Source organism: Plectropomus leopardus, chromosome 24 (genome assembly GCF_026936395.1).
Source record: "Plectropomus leopardus strain MGB_pleo_1.0 chromosome 24, ASM2693639v1, whole genome shotgun sequence".
NCBI lineage: Eukaryota > Metazoa > Chordata > Actinopteri > Perciformes > Serranidae > Plectropomus > Plectropomus leopardus.
Window position 1 is genome coordinate 8470085 of NC_142199.1, and position 15106 is coordinate 8485190.

Here is a 15106-nt window from a genome sequence, read left to right on the forward strand (position 1 = left end):
CATGCATCTGTGGCATTTCTATAGTATATTAGAGAAAAAACAGCAGCTCAGTTCACCTTTTCAGCTAGAATCTGACTGCTGACTTAAGCAGTAGCATACTGGACACAATTCAGTGCATTAAAAAGAAAAAAAGGCATGTCCCCAGTGGAAACTACACCTCAGTGCAAATATCTAGCCTATATAAAATGTTATTTAAAAAAGGAGGGAAAAAAGTGTATTTGAAAGATTCCACTCACTCGAACACACACAATCTCACAAATGTTTTATTAAATTCAAGTGTCACCATCATCTTTTAGTCTCCCTCTCGGCAACCTCTTCTGCATCTCTCTAGCTGACCCCTGACCTCTTTATGGCAATATTAAGACTAACATTAACATCCTTGAGGCAGTTTTAAATAAAACCATTTTGCCAAACAGAATTTATAGAAAGAAAGGTCAATGTGAAACTTGAGCTTGTGTTCCAGTATCAAAAACAGGGCAGTAAATTATAGCTCCCCGGCTAGACGACTCTGCAACGCTATACATACTGTGGCATGTTTGTTTCAATCAGCACCCCCAGCTCCCAGAATGCATAAATAAATAAACAAACAAACAAAAGGACTATGTGCTGAGCATTCCTGACATGGAAAGACCTCCCCGCCGTGGCAGACATGTCCATTGACACTCAATTAAAACTTGCAGCTGCTACCGACTTGTATGCCCATGTACAGTAATGCTACTGTGCACGCATCCAGCAATGTTTCCTATCGATCGGTGAGGCCAAGCCTTGAGGTGTCGTGCTCCCCCACGGAACAAGCTCCTATTAACCCTGTCCAGTGCGGTAGACTAATCGCTGTTTATCCAAGGGCCTAGAAATAGAAGTGGCATGTGTAACCTTACTCCGCAGATATAAATGCAGATTATTTTGTCTTGTGGGTGCCCCCTGATTTAATGCTATTTGGCCCCATTCACGATCGGCATCCTAGCTCACCTTGGGGGCGTGGGGAGGGAGAAAGGGTACATTTGAAGCCGCCTTGTATCTCAGGGGTGTGAGTCAGGAGGATGCCCAGAGGGCTGTTTGCACATAGAACCTCATATGTCATTTTATGAAACCATGGGTGGAAAAGCAGCAGGATGGCCACTAGCTAATAGGCCCAACAGGCCGCAGTATCTGCCCATGTGTGCAAAGTGATCCCCACCAAGGTCAGTTACTTAAATTCCTCCCCATGGAGCTGTAAAGCAAACACAAACTCTGGATAAACTCCACATTGCTTGACGAAGGTATGGGATCACTGATGGGCTTAGGACATATACAGTCCATGTGCCTCAGCAAGTACACAGAGAGAGGTTTGTATGCCAGAGGTCATCTTAATTAGAGTACAGTAAGGCCTCAAAACTCTGCCCACTCTTTTAACTATGTCACAAAACCTTTCTTAATGTTAATCTTGATCCTTTCTTAATGTCAAGCATTTATTATCTGTTTAAACTACAGTTATGGATGCTTCATATGAGATGAGTTATAGATAATACATCAAGGGAAGACCTGGCAGGAGAACAGGGTCAAAATTTTAGCTAATATAAGCTGATCACTTACATGAAGACACTTATTTTTTTGTAATACAACTTTCCTGAAATTGTATGTCTCAATATGCAAATGATTAATTATCTAATTAAATAATTAAAAAAATGCACTTAAAATGTCCCTAAAGATGTTTAGAACTGAAGTTATACACCATCTATTAGATGCTCATATGCTGCTCAAAAATACCAAAGGTAAACTTTTGCTAACACTAGATGACACCAAAATATAACTGGAAACATTCATAAAATATACACTAGATGTTGATATTCTGCCTCAATACAAAATAACTTTTTAGAAGAGTCCAAAAATCTGAATTTGAATCAATCCAGTGGTGACATAAACCACTAAGTAGGTAATCAATGTTTGTAACGCTGCACTTATTCCAGTCTAATTTTGAGCTGCTAAGCATCACAGCAGGCCCACTGGAAGATGACAGACGCATGGTTGACAATCAGAAAGCAGCCAAGATCGTTTCATAGCTCTCTCTAAATCCAAAATTTCTAAAGCAAACAAAGAAGGCGTAGTATTACTGTAATTTTGGTTCTACGGTGGTTTCTTATCAACTAAAACGGGTCTCCAAAGGCATCCCCGTGTTCATTTTTCAGGCTTTGATAATGAATGAGTGCACTAAAGTGTTTGGCTTTGATTATACTTAATTAAGGCCCCTTTGCTTAGAGTACTGATTAGATAAGTGGAGGAAATGAGTACAGGGGTTGGAAAAGTAATTCATCATCTGATTAGAGGGCCTGCATAGGATGAAGTCACACTTACAACTAAACAGCTGGAATATGTGTTTATGTCCTAAAATGTCCTAAACTGTGCTGTTCAACATTTTTTATTTGCAGTCCTTCGAGAGTTCATGTGGGTAAGAAAACTAGCTTTCATGCAGTTAACCAGCAAAGTGCACAACATCTCACTGAGTGGAAATGTTTACCAAATTACAGTACATAAATCCTTACATGGAAATGTTCACATCACAAGTCCCAAATGGAAAAAATGCTTATGCGTGTGTTTTTTGTATGTGTGTGCCTGAGTGTGAGTGTGTTTGTTTGCTGCCTAGCAACAAGTGATGCATGTGCAAATTAGGAAAGTTCTTGCTTTATTTGCTCATGCAAATCTTTGTGAGGTATCTGTTATGGAGCCACAGCGTTACGTATTCCCCAATGAAACAAAAATAAAGAGCTGCTGAAAACTGCTCCCCTAATGTGTTGAGTTAATGTGTGGGTTTACAGTCCAGAAGTTGAAGTTATATGCTGATGTCAGCATTACGCTATTCACTGACATGACTGTTTTTCCGGTAACAAAGTTCATACCTTCTAGGAAATTGAAACTAACGGGCATTTCGGGTTGCACAATTGTCTGTCTGCAGTGTAGTTATGATTCAAGAAATTTTGCAAATAGACTTGGTTTAATCTGCTTTATTTTCTTCTTTCTTCAGCCTGCAAAGTAACAAGTTGGCCAAGCAGCTGTTTTTTATGGGTGCCATGACTCGGATATGGTTTGACCAGGATGGTAAATTTGACAGCTGGCATTTTTTTAAAAACCTCAGCTACCACGAAGTCTGAGCTGAGCTTGGGTCTTAAAAGCTGGGAGGCACAAAAGATCTAATGGGCCTTCGTAAAGTCTTCAGGCTGCATAAAAGAACAAAAGATTGTTATGTCAGCCACTCATGCATGGTGCTTGCAATTCTAATATGTGAATGGTTGGATGGATTCAGTGTCTTTGCTGGTCATAGTGAGGAATTATATTGACATTTTCATTTGCACTCACCTTATCATGTGCGTTTGCTTTGTGACTCCTTGCTAGAGTGCACCACCCAGTGGCCTTCTGCAGTAATACGGGGGAAGGCACTTCAAATTATTTTTTATGCACTTGGGAGGGAGTTATGCTTTTTGATTTGGACTAGAGAACAGACATTCAGTTTTAAATGGTTAATTTTAAATACTCCCAGAGCGCCAAAACCTGAAAGTGGGGTTGAACTGCATGTTTTCTTGTAAAAACTGCCAAAATTACATCATTTATCATACCAGGATCACAGAAATTATCATTAGAACCATATGTCTCATTTTATATCTCAGTAAAACACTGCAAAGGAAAGAAAACTTCATTCTTGCATTCAATGTTAATATACAAAAATCTGGTTATTTATTGTGGAGGGAGGATTGTGAAATTTGTTTTAATATTGTAGACATGAAATTTTTGAACATTAAACAGCATTTGTCAAGCAATTTTGTTGAGTCAGGAGGAGGAAAACGCGGAAAATTATGCTTTTTAGGATTTAACATCGGTTAATGTCTCTTTTTTGTGTGATTCAAGCAATGGGTATTGAATCTCAAATTATAGATTATAGTAAACCTAACTAAAAACTGTAATTTCTTCCTGTATTTGGCCGCGACTTTTTTGAGCGTCTACAGTTTTTGGTCTACCGGGGCCACCGTCGAGGCTTTGGGCGGGTTGTCATGTGACAGAAAAAAATGTCAACATCACTGTGCACTGCACTATGAAACCGACAAATTTACCACTGAAACGTTGTTTTTCTGCATGTACACACATGAACACGCTTTAGTACTACGCTGTGGAAGTAAAACTTTATGTTAGCCGTTACTTTTCTGGCTGTCACTGCGCAGGTAAGTCGCTTTTAGCTTCGCTACGAGGAAATTGTTGAGCTAAACATTAGCTCAGCTAACGTTAGCCGCAGTGAGTGCAGAGTTTTTAATGCTAATGTTAGACAGTGATGATATGAATGCACAGAGTGTTACACTGATATCCATAACGTTAACATATTACATAATAAATAGGAAAATGTGCTTTATTTCTGTTTATATAATCAGGTGCTAACAGTATGCTTTGTTTGAAACGTTTCAGGATGGCTGCACCTCCCAGTGGCCAGTCCTCCCTTGTACACAGCTTGGCCAAACTCCTCCGAAATGATGGTATGTTACAGAGTGATACACTTTACTCTCACTGTACCCCAAGTGTGGTTAACCCTTTGAAACCTGCTCTGACATCACTTTCCATGTGCTGCATTCAGATGCCCTTCACTTTGACTTTGAGCTAATTGTTTTATTTTCTTTACAAAACATGAGAAAATAGGGGGGCGTTTGCAATTTTTCAGGTAATTTTCTTGTTCTTTTTTTTCTGATTTCTTGTTAATTCTTGGGGGGGGGGGGTTCACATAATAGAAAGCAACACTGAGGATAAAACATATAAATAGTACATGTGAGGGTGTGGTAGAAAGTTATACTGGCTTATATAAAAAATATCAATTTGCCAATTTGCTCAATTTTCAAAGGGTTTCATAAGTTGTCACCTTGGGTGAAGTGTATTAATGCTGCACGCCAACCTGCACAATTCAGTCAAAACTATAGCAGGGTGCTCTGTGTCAGTGGGTGTATTCACTCAGGGAGACACTGATGAAGACTATTGGACAGAGTCTTTGTACTTCTGAAAATCTGATGCTGCTGTGATATGATCCTGCTTGGATTTTGCGAGAGATAACTGATCAGATATGGATTCATCTGATATGTATAATTGGTAGGTGAATGAAATGAATCCAGAGTGAGTTTGATGTTGATTCCTGCTTTATTCAGTTCAACACTAGGTAACACTTCCGTCATAACTGAATCTGAGTGCACTTGTTTGCCTTTGCTATAACTCGCCTTAATGTGTGGACTCCATTATGATTAGATAGAGATAATATTCCACATATATATTTGCACGACACTCAGTATATATTCAACAGTGACTGCCGCTTCTTTGTCAATTCAAAATATTCTTTGTCTCATGATATGTGTTTTTTAAATTTTGAGGGCTTCTTCTGAGGGATGCTTACATTATTTTTTGATCTTGTAGTTTATATGAAACTTCAATTCCTGCAGTTTCAGCTCTTAAAAGGCTAACTTCTGTATTTTCCAACACTATTTTTCCCAGGTTTTTGTGTATAAATGACTGATGGGAACATCACTTTTTGAAATTGTATTGAGCGCGAGAGCTGCGGCCCTTAGCGGTGAAACTGGCTGCAATGTAACCAGTTGTTGAGGTTGAAACACCAAGTCAACCAGACTACATTTAAAAACAGTAATTGTAGTGTGTATAGAGAAGTATATTTTCACATCTAACTGATTGAGCTTAATGGTTTATTTCAACCAGACCTCAGCTGGTGATGGTTGGAACAGTGAAAAGATGAGACAAGACACATATATATATGATATATAGATTTATTTTACTCTTGTTTCTGTCACTTTAAAAAAAATATGTTTCATGAGAGATTTAAGATTTCTTTATATTTAAATGGAGTCTGCTGTGTTTGGTTCTAGTGATTTAGGGTTGTTTTTTTTTCTGGTGAAACAAAGTGGAACGTCCTCTTTTACAAAAAGGTCTACCTCTGTACAAATGCTTTCCACAATGATGTCAGACGCTTAAAATAATCATTTGAATGGAATATGAACACAATACTGAACTATTTTAAATATCAGTGTTCCCATCAGTCATTTAGAGACAAAACATTGGAAAATAGGATTCAGGTTGAACCAAAGCGACATTTTAAGTTTATTCAAGCAATGTTGTTTTGTCCATTAGGTTTTTCTTCACATTATTTCATTTTCTACAAACTTGTCCACCAGTTGTGAATGTGACTGCATTAAGTTTGATCTTGAAATTTAAGCTTTACACTTGTTATATTTGGTTGTGGATTGGAATTGGATCCCTAAGAGTTCAATATCTCATACTTTTGAACCTCCAGGCGACTTGGTGCTGGACGGCAGCAGCACTCTGACGTTGCCGGCATCCAGCTTGCAGCAGCTCACCAGGCTGTTTGAGCAGTACCTGCTGCCCAGGAGCCAGCAGCATGGGTTCCTCGCACTGCCCTCCCACCCTGCCGACACCGCCTCCCTGCTACAGCTGCAGTTCCTGTTTGACGTCCTGCAGAAAACCATCTCCCTCAAGGTGAGTCATGGCCCCTGAAATTTGGTCTCGTAGTTTTCATGTGACCTATATTTTACTATTTAAAAGTCTGTCATCTTTGCGTCAGTTCTGTAGATATTTACGTTTCTTTGACATTTCTGCACTTTTTGTAAAATTTAGGAGGCCATCCTGTGGGGTCACGGCTCACAAAATGAGTTCAGAGATTCTCCAGGAGGCCCGTTTTGACAGGAATAAAGCCTCTAAATCAGTTCCATTTATCAAAAACTCCCAAGTGGAGTCAATTTTGTGTTTGTATGATGATGTTCCTGTAACATTTTTTTGATGCATTGGGATTAGTTTTCTCTTTTTTCAGTTAATTTCAAGCAACTTTATTTGTCCCGAAAGGCAATTCAGTTTCAACAGTCTACAGACCATCCAAACATTTACAAATAGACAGCAGACAGGAGTAAGGAGTGTGTCAGAGACAATAAATAAATCAATGCCTGATTGGCACGATGGCGCCCTCGTGTGGCCCCCAGTGAAAACTCAAACGCCGAAAGTAAATAAACAAGGTTACAAGGCAAAGGATATAAAAGCAGTAAATACCTGAATACTAAAATAAAATGCTCATTCCTAGAGACTATTGTTGAGGTTTAACAGCCTGATAGCAGAGAGAATGAAGGACTTTGACTTACCAGCGACTGATAAAAATTGCATCTTAACATAACTAAATTGATACTAAACATTAAATGAATTACGTCATTTCATGAATTTTTAACATGAAGCCTCGTGAATTTCTTAATTTTGTGAGGATGTGTGTTTGCTGGCAGATGTGAAAAGTGGTGACAGTTGCTTACGTATCGATAACCTGCTGGAGTGCTTATGTATAACATGTTGTTTGTATTGATGTTTAAACGCAGCTCATCAACCCACCAGGAGAAAGACTTCAGTCCGTGGTGAAAATCTTCCCATTCAAGTCTTTAAAGTGTTTGGAGGTATTTATTTCTTTGTTGTTTTTTTCCTTCTCAGTCTTGTTTATTCCATCCTGCTGTCCTCAACTTCCATCACTTAAACTTCCCCATTTAATTGTCCTAAAAACAGGAACAGGAACACAACGGTCGGCTGGCCTCATTTAGCTGTGAGGCCGGACCAGCACTGGTTTTCTTTCATCTATAAAGCTTCTTTTTTTAATCACTTTTAACTCCAAACTCACATAATCTTAGTTCTCAGTTGCAGAATAGCTTCCATGTTCCCGAAATCAGAACTGAACTAGGAAAAATATAATTCGATATCATTCTCTTACAGTGCTCCTTATACATGGAATAATCTGCAAAGGCACTTACACTTCTTCCATCATTACAGCTGTTTTTTAGCTATTTACATTGCTATTGTTTGCTGTTGATTTTATTTCTATTTTACTTGTTATTTGTGTGCTTTTTGATTGTTTTTAATGTATTTGTTAATGTTCGGCATCTTTAAAAAAGAGGGTCTCCCTCATTTGATTTCCTTGGTTTTAAATAAAGGTTTGATATGTTTCTTTGTGTCTCTCTTCCTCACCAGCTGAAGCGAGTCCCTCCACACTGTCTTGAGGGACTTCGAGGAGTTTACTCCCAGCTGGAGGTCTTTACATGTTCAAAGAGCCTCAGCTCCCTGGAGGTACTCTACTTTTGAGGCAACAAGTGCCACTGATGACATGTATGCACGTGTGATTTATGTGTGTGTGTGTGTGTCTGGTCTTTAGGAGTTGCTTTCTCTGTGTGGAGGCGACCTGAGCTCTGCGTTGCCTTGGCTGGAACTGCACACCCTCAACTTCAGCTACAACTCCATTGTTTGCCTTGACCAGTCACTAGTGAGGAAACACACTCACACACACACACACACACACACACACACACACACACACACACACAAAACCCCTTGATACTAACTCATTAGCTGATATGACCTGATTTTAACCATCTCTTCTCTGTCTTTTGCAGAGTTTACTGAACGTCCTGAAGTTTTTAGATTTAAGCCATAACAAGATTCAGGAGTGTGCTGAATTTCTAAAGGTTTATATTTGTTTCATTATGATTCAGCTCAATAAAAAAAATTGACTACACCTTGTTCTGCTACTGGCGATGTCTTATTTCCTCATTTTTTTCTCCCAGCCTTTGAGTGAACTGGAGCACTTGAACCTGGGCTACAACTGCCTGCAGAGGGCGCCAACGCTGGGCCTGAGCGCCAGGGCCAAACTCCTCACACTCATCCTCAGGAACAACGAACTGGAGACGATTAACGGTAAAGTTGACTGATGTAGATAGACGCAGATATTTTTCATATTTTTCCTAAAATACAAACAATGAGGTTGAGTAGTCAGCCAATACAATCACAGAGTTCACAGAGTGAGGCCGAAAAAACTGGAAAAACAGGAAGCTGATCACCGTGCAGTGAGTCCCACCTCCAGCTGTTTTGGTCGTCCTTCTGTTTGTCTTGGATTTTGTTAATCATCACATTAGATAGCCTTTCACCTGCCTGTTTATTATGTCTTTTTGGTTGAGAGTCATGAGAAACAAATTTGAGCTTTCTTTTCTGTACATGCATTTCTGTGCATATGTTGTTTATATTATATGTTCTTGCTATGTTGTCTGATTTAACAGGTGTGGAGCAGTTGTCCTCGCTCCAGCACTTAGACCTGGCCTACAACCTCCTGCTGGAGCACTCCCAGCTGGCTCCTCTCTCCCTGCTGCACTGCCTCAGCACAGTAAGGAAACACACGCTGACACACAGATATATATCTTTATAGACACATTTATTTTTTGTTTCAGATAATAAATGTGAGACACTGAAAAATGTTATATCTTCTTTAAGCTTAGTCTGGAGGGCAACCCGCTGTTCTTCCAGAAGACCCACCGCGCCTGCACCGTCCGACATCTCTCCCCAAAAGCTGCAAACCTCAGAGTGAGTGATAACTCCAGCTACACATGTGTACCATTTTTGAAACTTGCACAATAATGATAAAAGTGTTCTGCATGGACATTGGTCTCGGACATCAAGGAAGCAGTAAATTATATAGTATAAGGTACAAAATAGCTGCTGAAGAAAGAAGCAGATCACAAAATGTTCCGGTCTACAAAACATAAAATAGAAATGGAAAAAGCAACATGTTGGAAGATATTCAAGTTCAGAAGTGGCCTGTGATCTTAAAACATACCGTTCCCATTATAGGAGCAGTTGGCTCATCTTTGTATCAACACAGACATCATAATGTATGTCTTGATTTATTTAAAAGCACAGCCTCTCTAAACATACAAAACTAAACAGCTTCCTGTCTGTGTACCGCTGTGAACTCAAAGGTGTTTCCTTTTTTACATAACTGCATACTTTTTTTTTCTTTTTGTTTCAGCTCAAACTTGATGGTAGCCCGCTGTCCTCCTCTGAGTTATCAGTAAGTTTCTGTTTGGATGTTATTTGTTTGTTAATCATATGAGTAAATGATATTCAATTGCATTGTAGGATGTCATTATATATATTAATTAATGTAGCAGCACATCTGCAGAAGTGATTTAGCCCAAAATAGGGTGCCAGGTGACCTACTGAACATTTTTTTATTCACAATGAAAAGAAATAAGTTCATACAGGGAAGTCTTTCTGTACTTCGATTGTAAATAAGGTTCCAGAGAAAAATTAGTACTTCCACCAGAGAGCCAAGTTTCCATCACTGCTATTTGGTGCTGTAGCTGATAAATACCTGTCACTACTGCAGAATCATTTGTCCTAGGAAGAAATTCCAGTTGCAGCCTTTCCCGTTAAAAGAAACAAAAGTCAGATGTTTATTAGTGTTATTTTTTTTTGTCTATTCTCTACTGCAGGTTCTGCCAAAACCAGGCCAGCTGATCACCCAGGCACAGACTGCACCTCCTGTTGCCATGCCACCAGAACGTAGTAACCAGGAAGTGTCCAGTGGTGCTGGGGAGCTGAGTGACAGCATGTCAGTTGGGGAAGTGTCACACATGCGGAGGAAGAAATCCAGAGTAAGAGACCTGCTCCTTAACAAAAAAAAACTTAAAAAGTTCATTTCTAGGGATGTATGAAATAGCTCAAAGCATCATTTGTACGATAATGTTGTTTAAATTATAATTCTAAATCAAAATTGGAATGATGAGCAGCTTTTCGAAAACTGTTTTATTTAATAAAAAAAAGAGAGATGTTGTCATTTTCTAAATTCATAGACAGTTGATATAATTAAAAAGATTAGCCCATTTAATCTGATAAATCATTTTATTCAAATGAGAATTTTGATAGAAAACTTTTTCCTCTTTTTTGCTTTTAGTGTGATTTGGTCATAAAATATGACGTCAGAAATTTGAAGCTTCATTCAAAAACTTCAACAGAAGCTTCAGATGTTAAAAAAAAATGACATTTTAAAAGGAGTTGAACTCTTGTACCTCGTTTAAACCAATCTTTCTGGATTGGTGAATACTGACAAACTGGAAGCTGTGACTTATTTATTTTTTTCCAAATTCATTTTGTGTTTCAGAGTAAGGTGAAAGTGCGGAGAGCCAGCATATCAGAGCCCAGTGATACTGATTATGAACCCAGGCTGCTTTCCTCCTCGCAGAGTGAGTTTTAAAGCATCTCTTCCACATGTGATCCTATAGCTGTTAATATCATAACAAATATCTACATTCACCCCTTTTTCTTTCTGATTTTAATTGTTTTATCCAACTCTACCACTTGCAGTTTTTTAACTACTAGCTGCATGTAATGTTGTTATGAAGAGTAAATCTTAGTAAGATGCTATATATTCAAAAATGTATTATGTTATTTCTCCACTAGGCATTGTCCTTCCTCACCAGCAGGAGATCGAACGCATGTCCAGCTTCAGGGACCAGCTGGGTGAGGACTGGCTGAGGTACCAACATCATCTAGATGGAGCTTCTCCCTCTGCCATCACCACCGCTGTCGACACCACGCAGGCACCTTCTTATGGTCAACCCCTCCCTAACGGCCTTGACACCACCACGTGTCCATCAGCCAGCTCTGGGCATCAGCTGTCTCCATCGTCCCTGGAAGTCCCGGAGGTCCTCCCTGCCCTGCTGCTCTCATCCGAGCCCACATTGGAGACCTCTGTGGATGCAGAGCCGGAAACAGAGTCGACCCTGCAGTGGCCCGGTCACAGCTCGCGGTCCACGCTGGAGGAGAGCACGGTCGATGGCGTGGTGGTGAGTCAGGGCAGAGTGAGCTCACCTGGGCCGAGTCCAGAGTCCCAAAAGTCGGCTGGAGGGCGGAGCGGAGACACCAAGGAGGAGGAAGAGGACGAGGATCTGGGAGGTAGGATAGTCAAAACAATGTGTCAGTAGCATCAAACGTCTTAAAAATTACAACACAAAAAGACAAAAGTTTCTTATATACTTTCACTATTGAGGCCAATACACTTACTTACACAGTGTTTTCTATTTTTCTGTAACTGCAACATAAAGTATTTGCGGAGGCATACACCCTCGACGCACTAATTCTAGTTTAGACCTTGCAACTCTTCTAAAGCACATAAAATGTTTTTGTGGTTCTCCTTCTCTTCTGATCTTCTTCCACCTGTCTTTCATCGCTGTTAGTGGACCTGTGTCACCCCCTGCTTGTGGGTGTCTTGTCGGACAAAGAGGAAGAAGATGGCGAGGTCCAGAGTGAGAGGAGGAACAGGAGAAGGGAAGTGTTCCTGTGCATCAAACAGGGCTTGGTGCTGGAGGTGGACATGCAGCGCGGCCGGGAGAGATGCCGTCTGGAGCTTGGCAGCCTGGCTCGGGTGGAGACCACAGAGGCCACCTGGACCCGAGGGGTGAGAGGAGGATGGGAAATTACTAACAAGGTTTTGGCGTTTAACCCAAACATTACTGTTCTTGTGCTGCGCACAGATGCCTTTTGCAAGTATTCAAATCTTTTAACGCTGAGCAAATTGGTTCTTTCAAAAATATTGCAAAAAAGGCAATGAGCAACATGTTAAAAATATTTTACAAATTGCAAGAAAAAAGTAGATTTGGCGAGATATTAAAAAAAAAAGCTTGGGGAAAATATATTGGAGAAAAATTTTAAAAAGCTTGGGAAAATTGTTATAACTATAACTACATTTTTAGTTGCCATAATTACATATTTTACAGCAAACTGTTATAAATCTTAAGCATTTTTTTTCAGGTCATGTCCTTGTTTGGTTTTTTTAAATTCTTTTTCTTTCTTGTATTTATTGTGCAAATTTTCCAGTAATTTTCTTTCTCTCTCGTAGGAGACTGAAGAGTTGCTTCCAGCTGTGGAGCTTCAGTTTGATTACATCAGCAGGGAGAAACAAAGCAGACGTTATGTCCTGCTTGATGATGACCCGCAGCAGGCACTCCAGGTTCGTAACACACACAGACACTCTTGTGTCCTTTTTTATTTTTTTATTCAGCTCATATCTTGTAATATGATGCACGCGTTTCCACTCCTACAAAGGAGTTAAACACTAAACCCTGAGATGTGCATCTGTGCACCCACATGCACAATATGAATGGCATACACAAAATGAGAACAACACCCATCTACTGACTTCTAAGTTGCCTGTACAGGTCCAGTCATGTTCACAGGCTGCCTCATCCTCAAACCCTGTTACCTTTGTTTTTTTTAAACGTGATGTCAGCATCCAGCAGCACATTCTGTACCGTGTTTACTATCTTGTCTATGACTTTGGTTCTCTCGCATTGTGCAACATCAGATCTGTGCCAGGTATAATTTTAACAAAGAAAGCCAAATGCAGTCTGTCTTCAGATTTGTGGTGAGCAGTCAAGGACTCGTGAATTATGTTTTATAAACAGACACATGGCCAAAGTGAAAAGTATAAACAGCCCAAAAAACACCTACAATTTAACCATGTTCTACAGTCTCAGATACGGTTTATTCCTGAAGTATCTCTGTGGAGCTCCTGCAGTTTCTTAACATCAAATAACTTACTGTGCATTTTGTATTTGCCAGACAGATTTTTTTAACCAAAATTTTGAGAATCTGGTTGGTTGCTGCTGGTTTCTCAGTTTTGATGGGAATAAAATGGCTTTAACAGAATACTTCACCATCCAAATGATCATTATCATATCAATTACACACTCCGTTAGATTGAATATGTGAAGAAAACTGAATTTTCGTTCACGGTGGAGGCATGCAAGAAAATCAAAGTTTTTCTTCACAATATACCAAACCACAGGGTGAGTAACTGACACATAAAAGGTCATCTTGTGGTTGAGGTTTCCCTTTAAACATTTCTTTTTTGCTGACAAGGCTCTGACCAACGTGCTGACTCACGTAGCGGAGGAAAACCAGCAGCGTGACTCTGAGCTCCGCCCCAGCTGCGTTCGCCTGCAGTGCCTTCGCTGCAGGTCAGAGTTCACGCTCAAGGGAGAGGGCATCGAGGAGGAGGCGGGGGGGAGAGCGAGGAGGAGAGGGGCTGCGATGCTGCAAGAAGGTGTGGAAGAACGGGATGAGGAGGAGCTGATCGAGTTTGGCGATGACAGCAAAGGTGAGCATGATGAAAGAGAAATTTACAGAAACCCTCAAGCAACACGGACAAATATTGCTCTTTGTTTTGACTTTTAAATACAAGTTTTGTTGAGTTCAAATGAATCAAAGTTGCCTGCAAATTTTCCTTTCTTTGTTTTTGTTTGGAGTGTTTATTTGGTGTGCTCAGTGCCTAAATATCAGCAGAAAAAAAATTATTTTTCAACAAATTTACATCTGCAGAGCTTGGCGAGATGTTAAAGGCCTAAAAATTCAAATGACATTTACAAAGTTAAGAAAAAAGAACAAATCCAAAAGCAAACATGAGACGGGCAAAATCAAACAAAAAAGTTTCGAGTGAAGCAGGCGTGCAAAAAATGGATAAAAACAATCATCTTTTGATCTGTTAACTCCAAAAAGATGTTAAAAAGCATCTTGAAACAGAATAAAATAAGTTAAAGAAAACGATAAAAAATGCCCTTTAAGCACTGCTCATAGGTAAAAAAAAATCCCCAAGCAACGTGATGTTTGGCTTTATGTTTGGCATCTGAATCTGTCAAAGCATCCCACACACACACCGCAGCCTTGACTCCGAAAATCCTTTCACTGATTCATCCCTCACACGGAGTCACGCACGGTCTCAGATGAGTCATTCTCAGCCTTGTGTACTCTAGACTATCCTAAAAAAATAAAGACCTACATGCATTTAACATTTTTCCCACTAAAATCAGTACTTTGACACTGAAACGTCACATGCATGTTGTTGAAAATTGGAGATATGACAGAAAATACACAAAAGAAGGTCGCACATTACACCTGGACATCAACTATCAGGCTCCCATTGATAATCTGCACCGGGCTGCACATTTTCCCAAAACAAACTTTTGCGTTCAGATGGGTCTGAGTGAAGCATCCCAGGAGTTATCTCCTCTTTTTCATTGCCAAGCGGGCCGCTCTGCCGAGTTCCCACCTCTATAGTTAGCAGCAGAGAGATAATACCCTTTGCTCCAGCAGCCGCCTCCCTGCGCTTCGACCAAACCTAACATTAAGACCTGCTCTGGCACGCACGGGCTGCGCACACACTTTGTTTGACAGATGTTTTGGGGATTTCTTGGATTCATGCTCCTTTTGTTAGAGTTCATGTTAGTGT

General features: G+C 40.0%; 1 protein-coding gene across 2 annotated transcripts in view; it reads left to right on the forward strand.

Moving 5' to 3' along the window:
* The first annotated feature begins 3913 nt into the window (after positions 1 to 3913).
* Positions 3914 to 15106, forward strand: part of stk11ip (serine/threonine kinase 11 interacting protein) — a 33515-nt gene continuing 22322 nt past the window's right edge. The window contains exons 1-17 of one of the 2 annotated variants that reach the window (XM_042513065.2): positions 3914 to 4187; positions 4426 to 4493; positions 6302 to 6504; positions 7383 to 7457; positions 8023 to 8118; positions 8204 to 8311; positions 8442 to 8513; positions 8613 to 8742; positions 9102 to 9205; positions 9313 to 9402; positions 9848 to 9889; positions 10314 to 10475; positions 10982 to 11063; positions 11281 to 11775; positions 12057 to 12277; positions 12719 to 12829; positions 13741 to 13978. In XM_042513065.2, the coding sequence (XP_042368999.2) occupies positions 4427 to 4493; positions 6302 to 6504; positions 7383 to 7457; positions 8023 to 8118; positions 8204 to 8311; positions 8442 to 8513; positions 8613 to 8742; positions 9102 to 9205; positions 9313 to 9402; positions 9848 to 9889; positions 10314 to 10475; positions 10982 to 11063; positions 11281 to 11775; positions 12057 to 12277; positions 12719 to 12829; positions 13741 to 13978 (2296 nt within the window). In that variant the 5' untranslated portion in view covers positions 3914 to 4187; position 4426. The remainder of the gene's footprint in view (positions 4188 to 4425; positions 4494 to 6301; positions 6505 to 7382; positions 7458 to 8022; positions 8119 to 8203; positions 8312 to 8441; positions 8514 to 8612; positions 8743 to 9101; positions 9206 to 9312; positions 9403 to 9847; positions 9890 to 10313; positions 10476 to 10981; positions 11064 to 11280; positions 11776 to 12056; positions 12278 to 12718; positions 12830 to 13740; positions 13979 to 15106) is intronic. The other variant, XM_042513064.2, reaches the window with a different exon arrangement.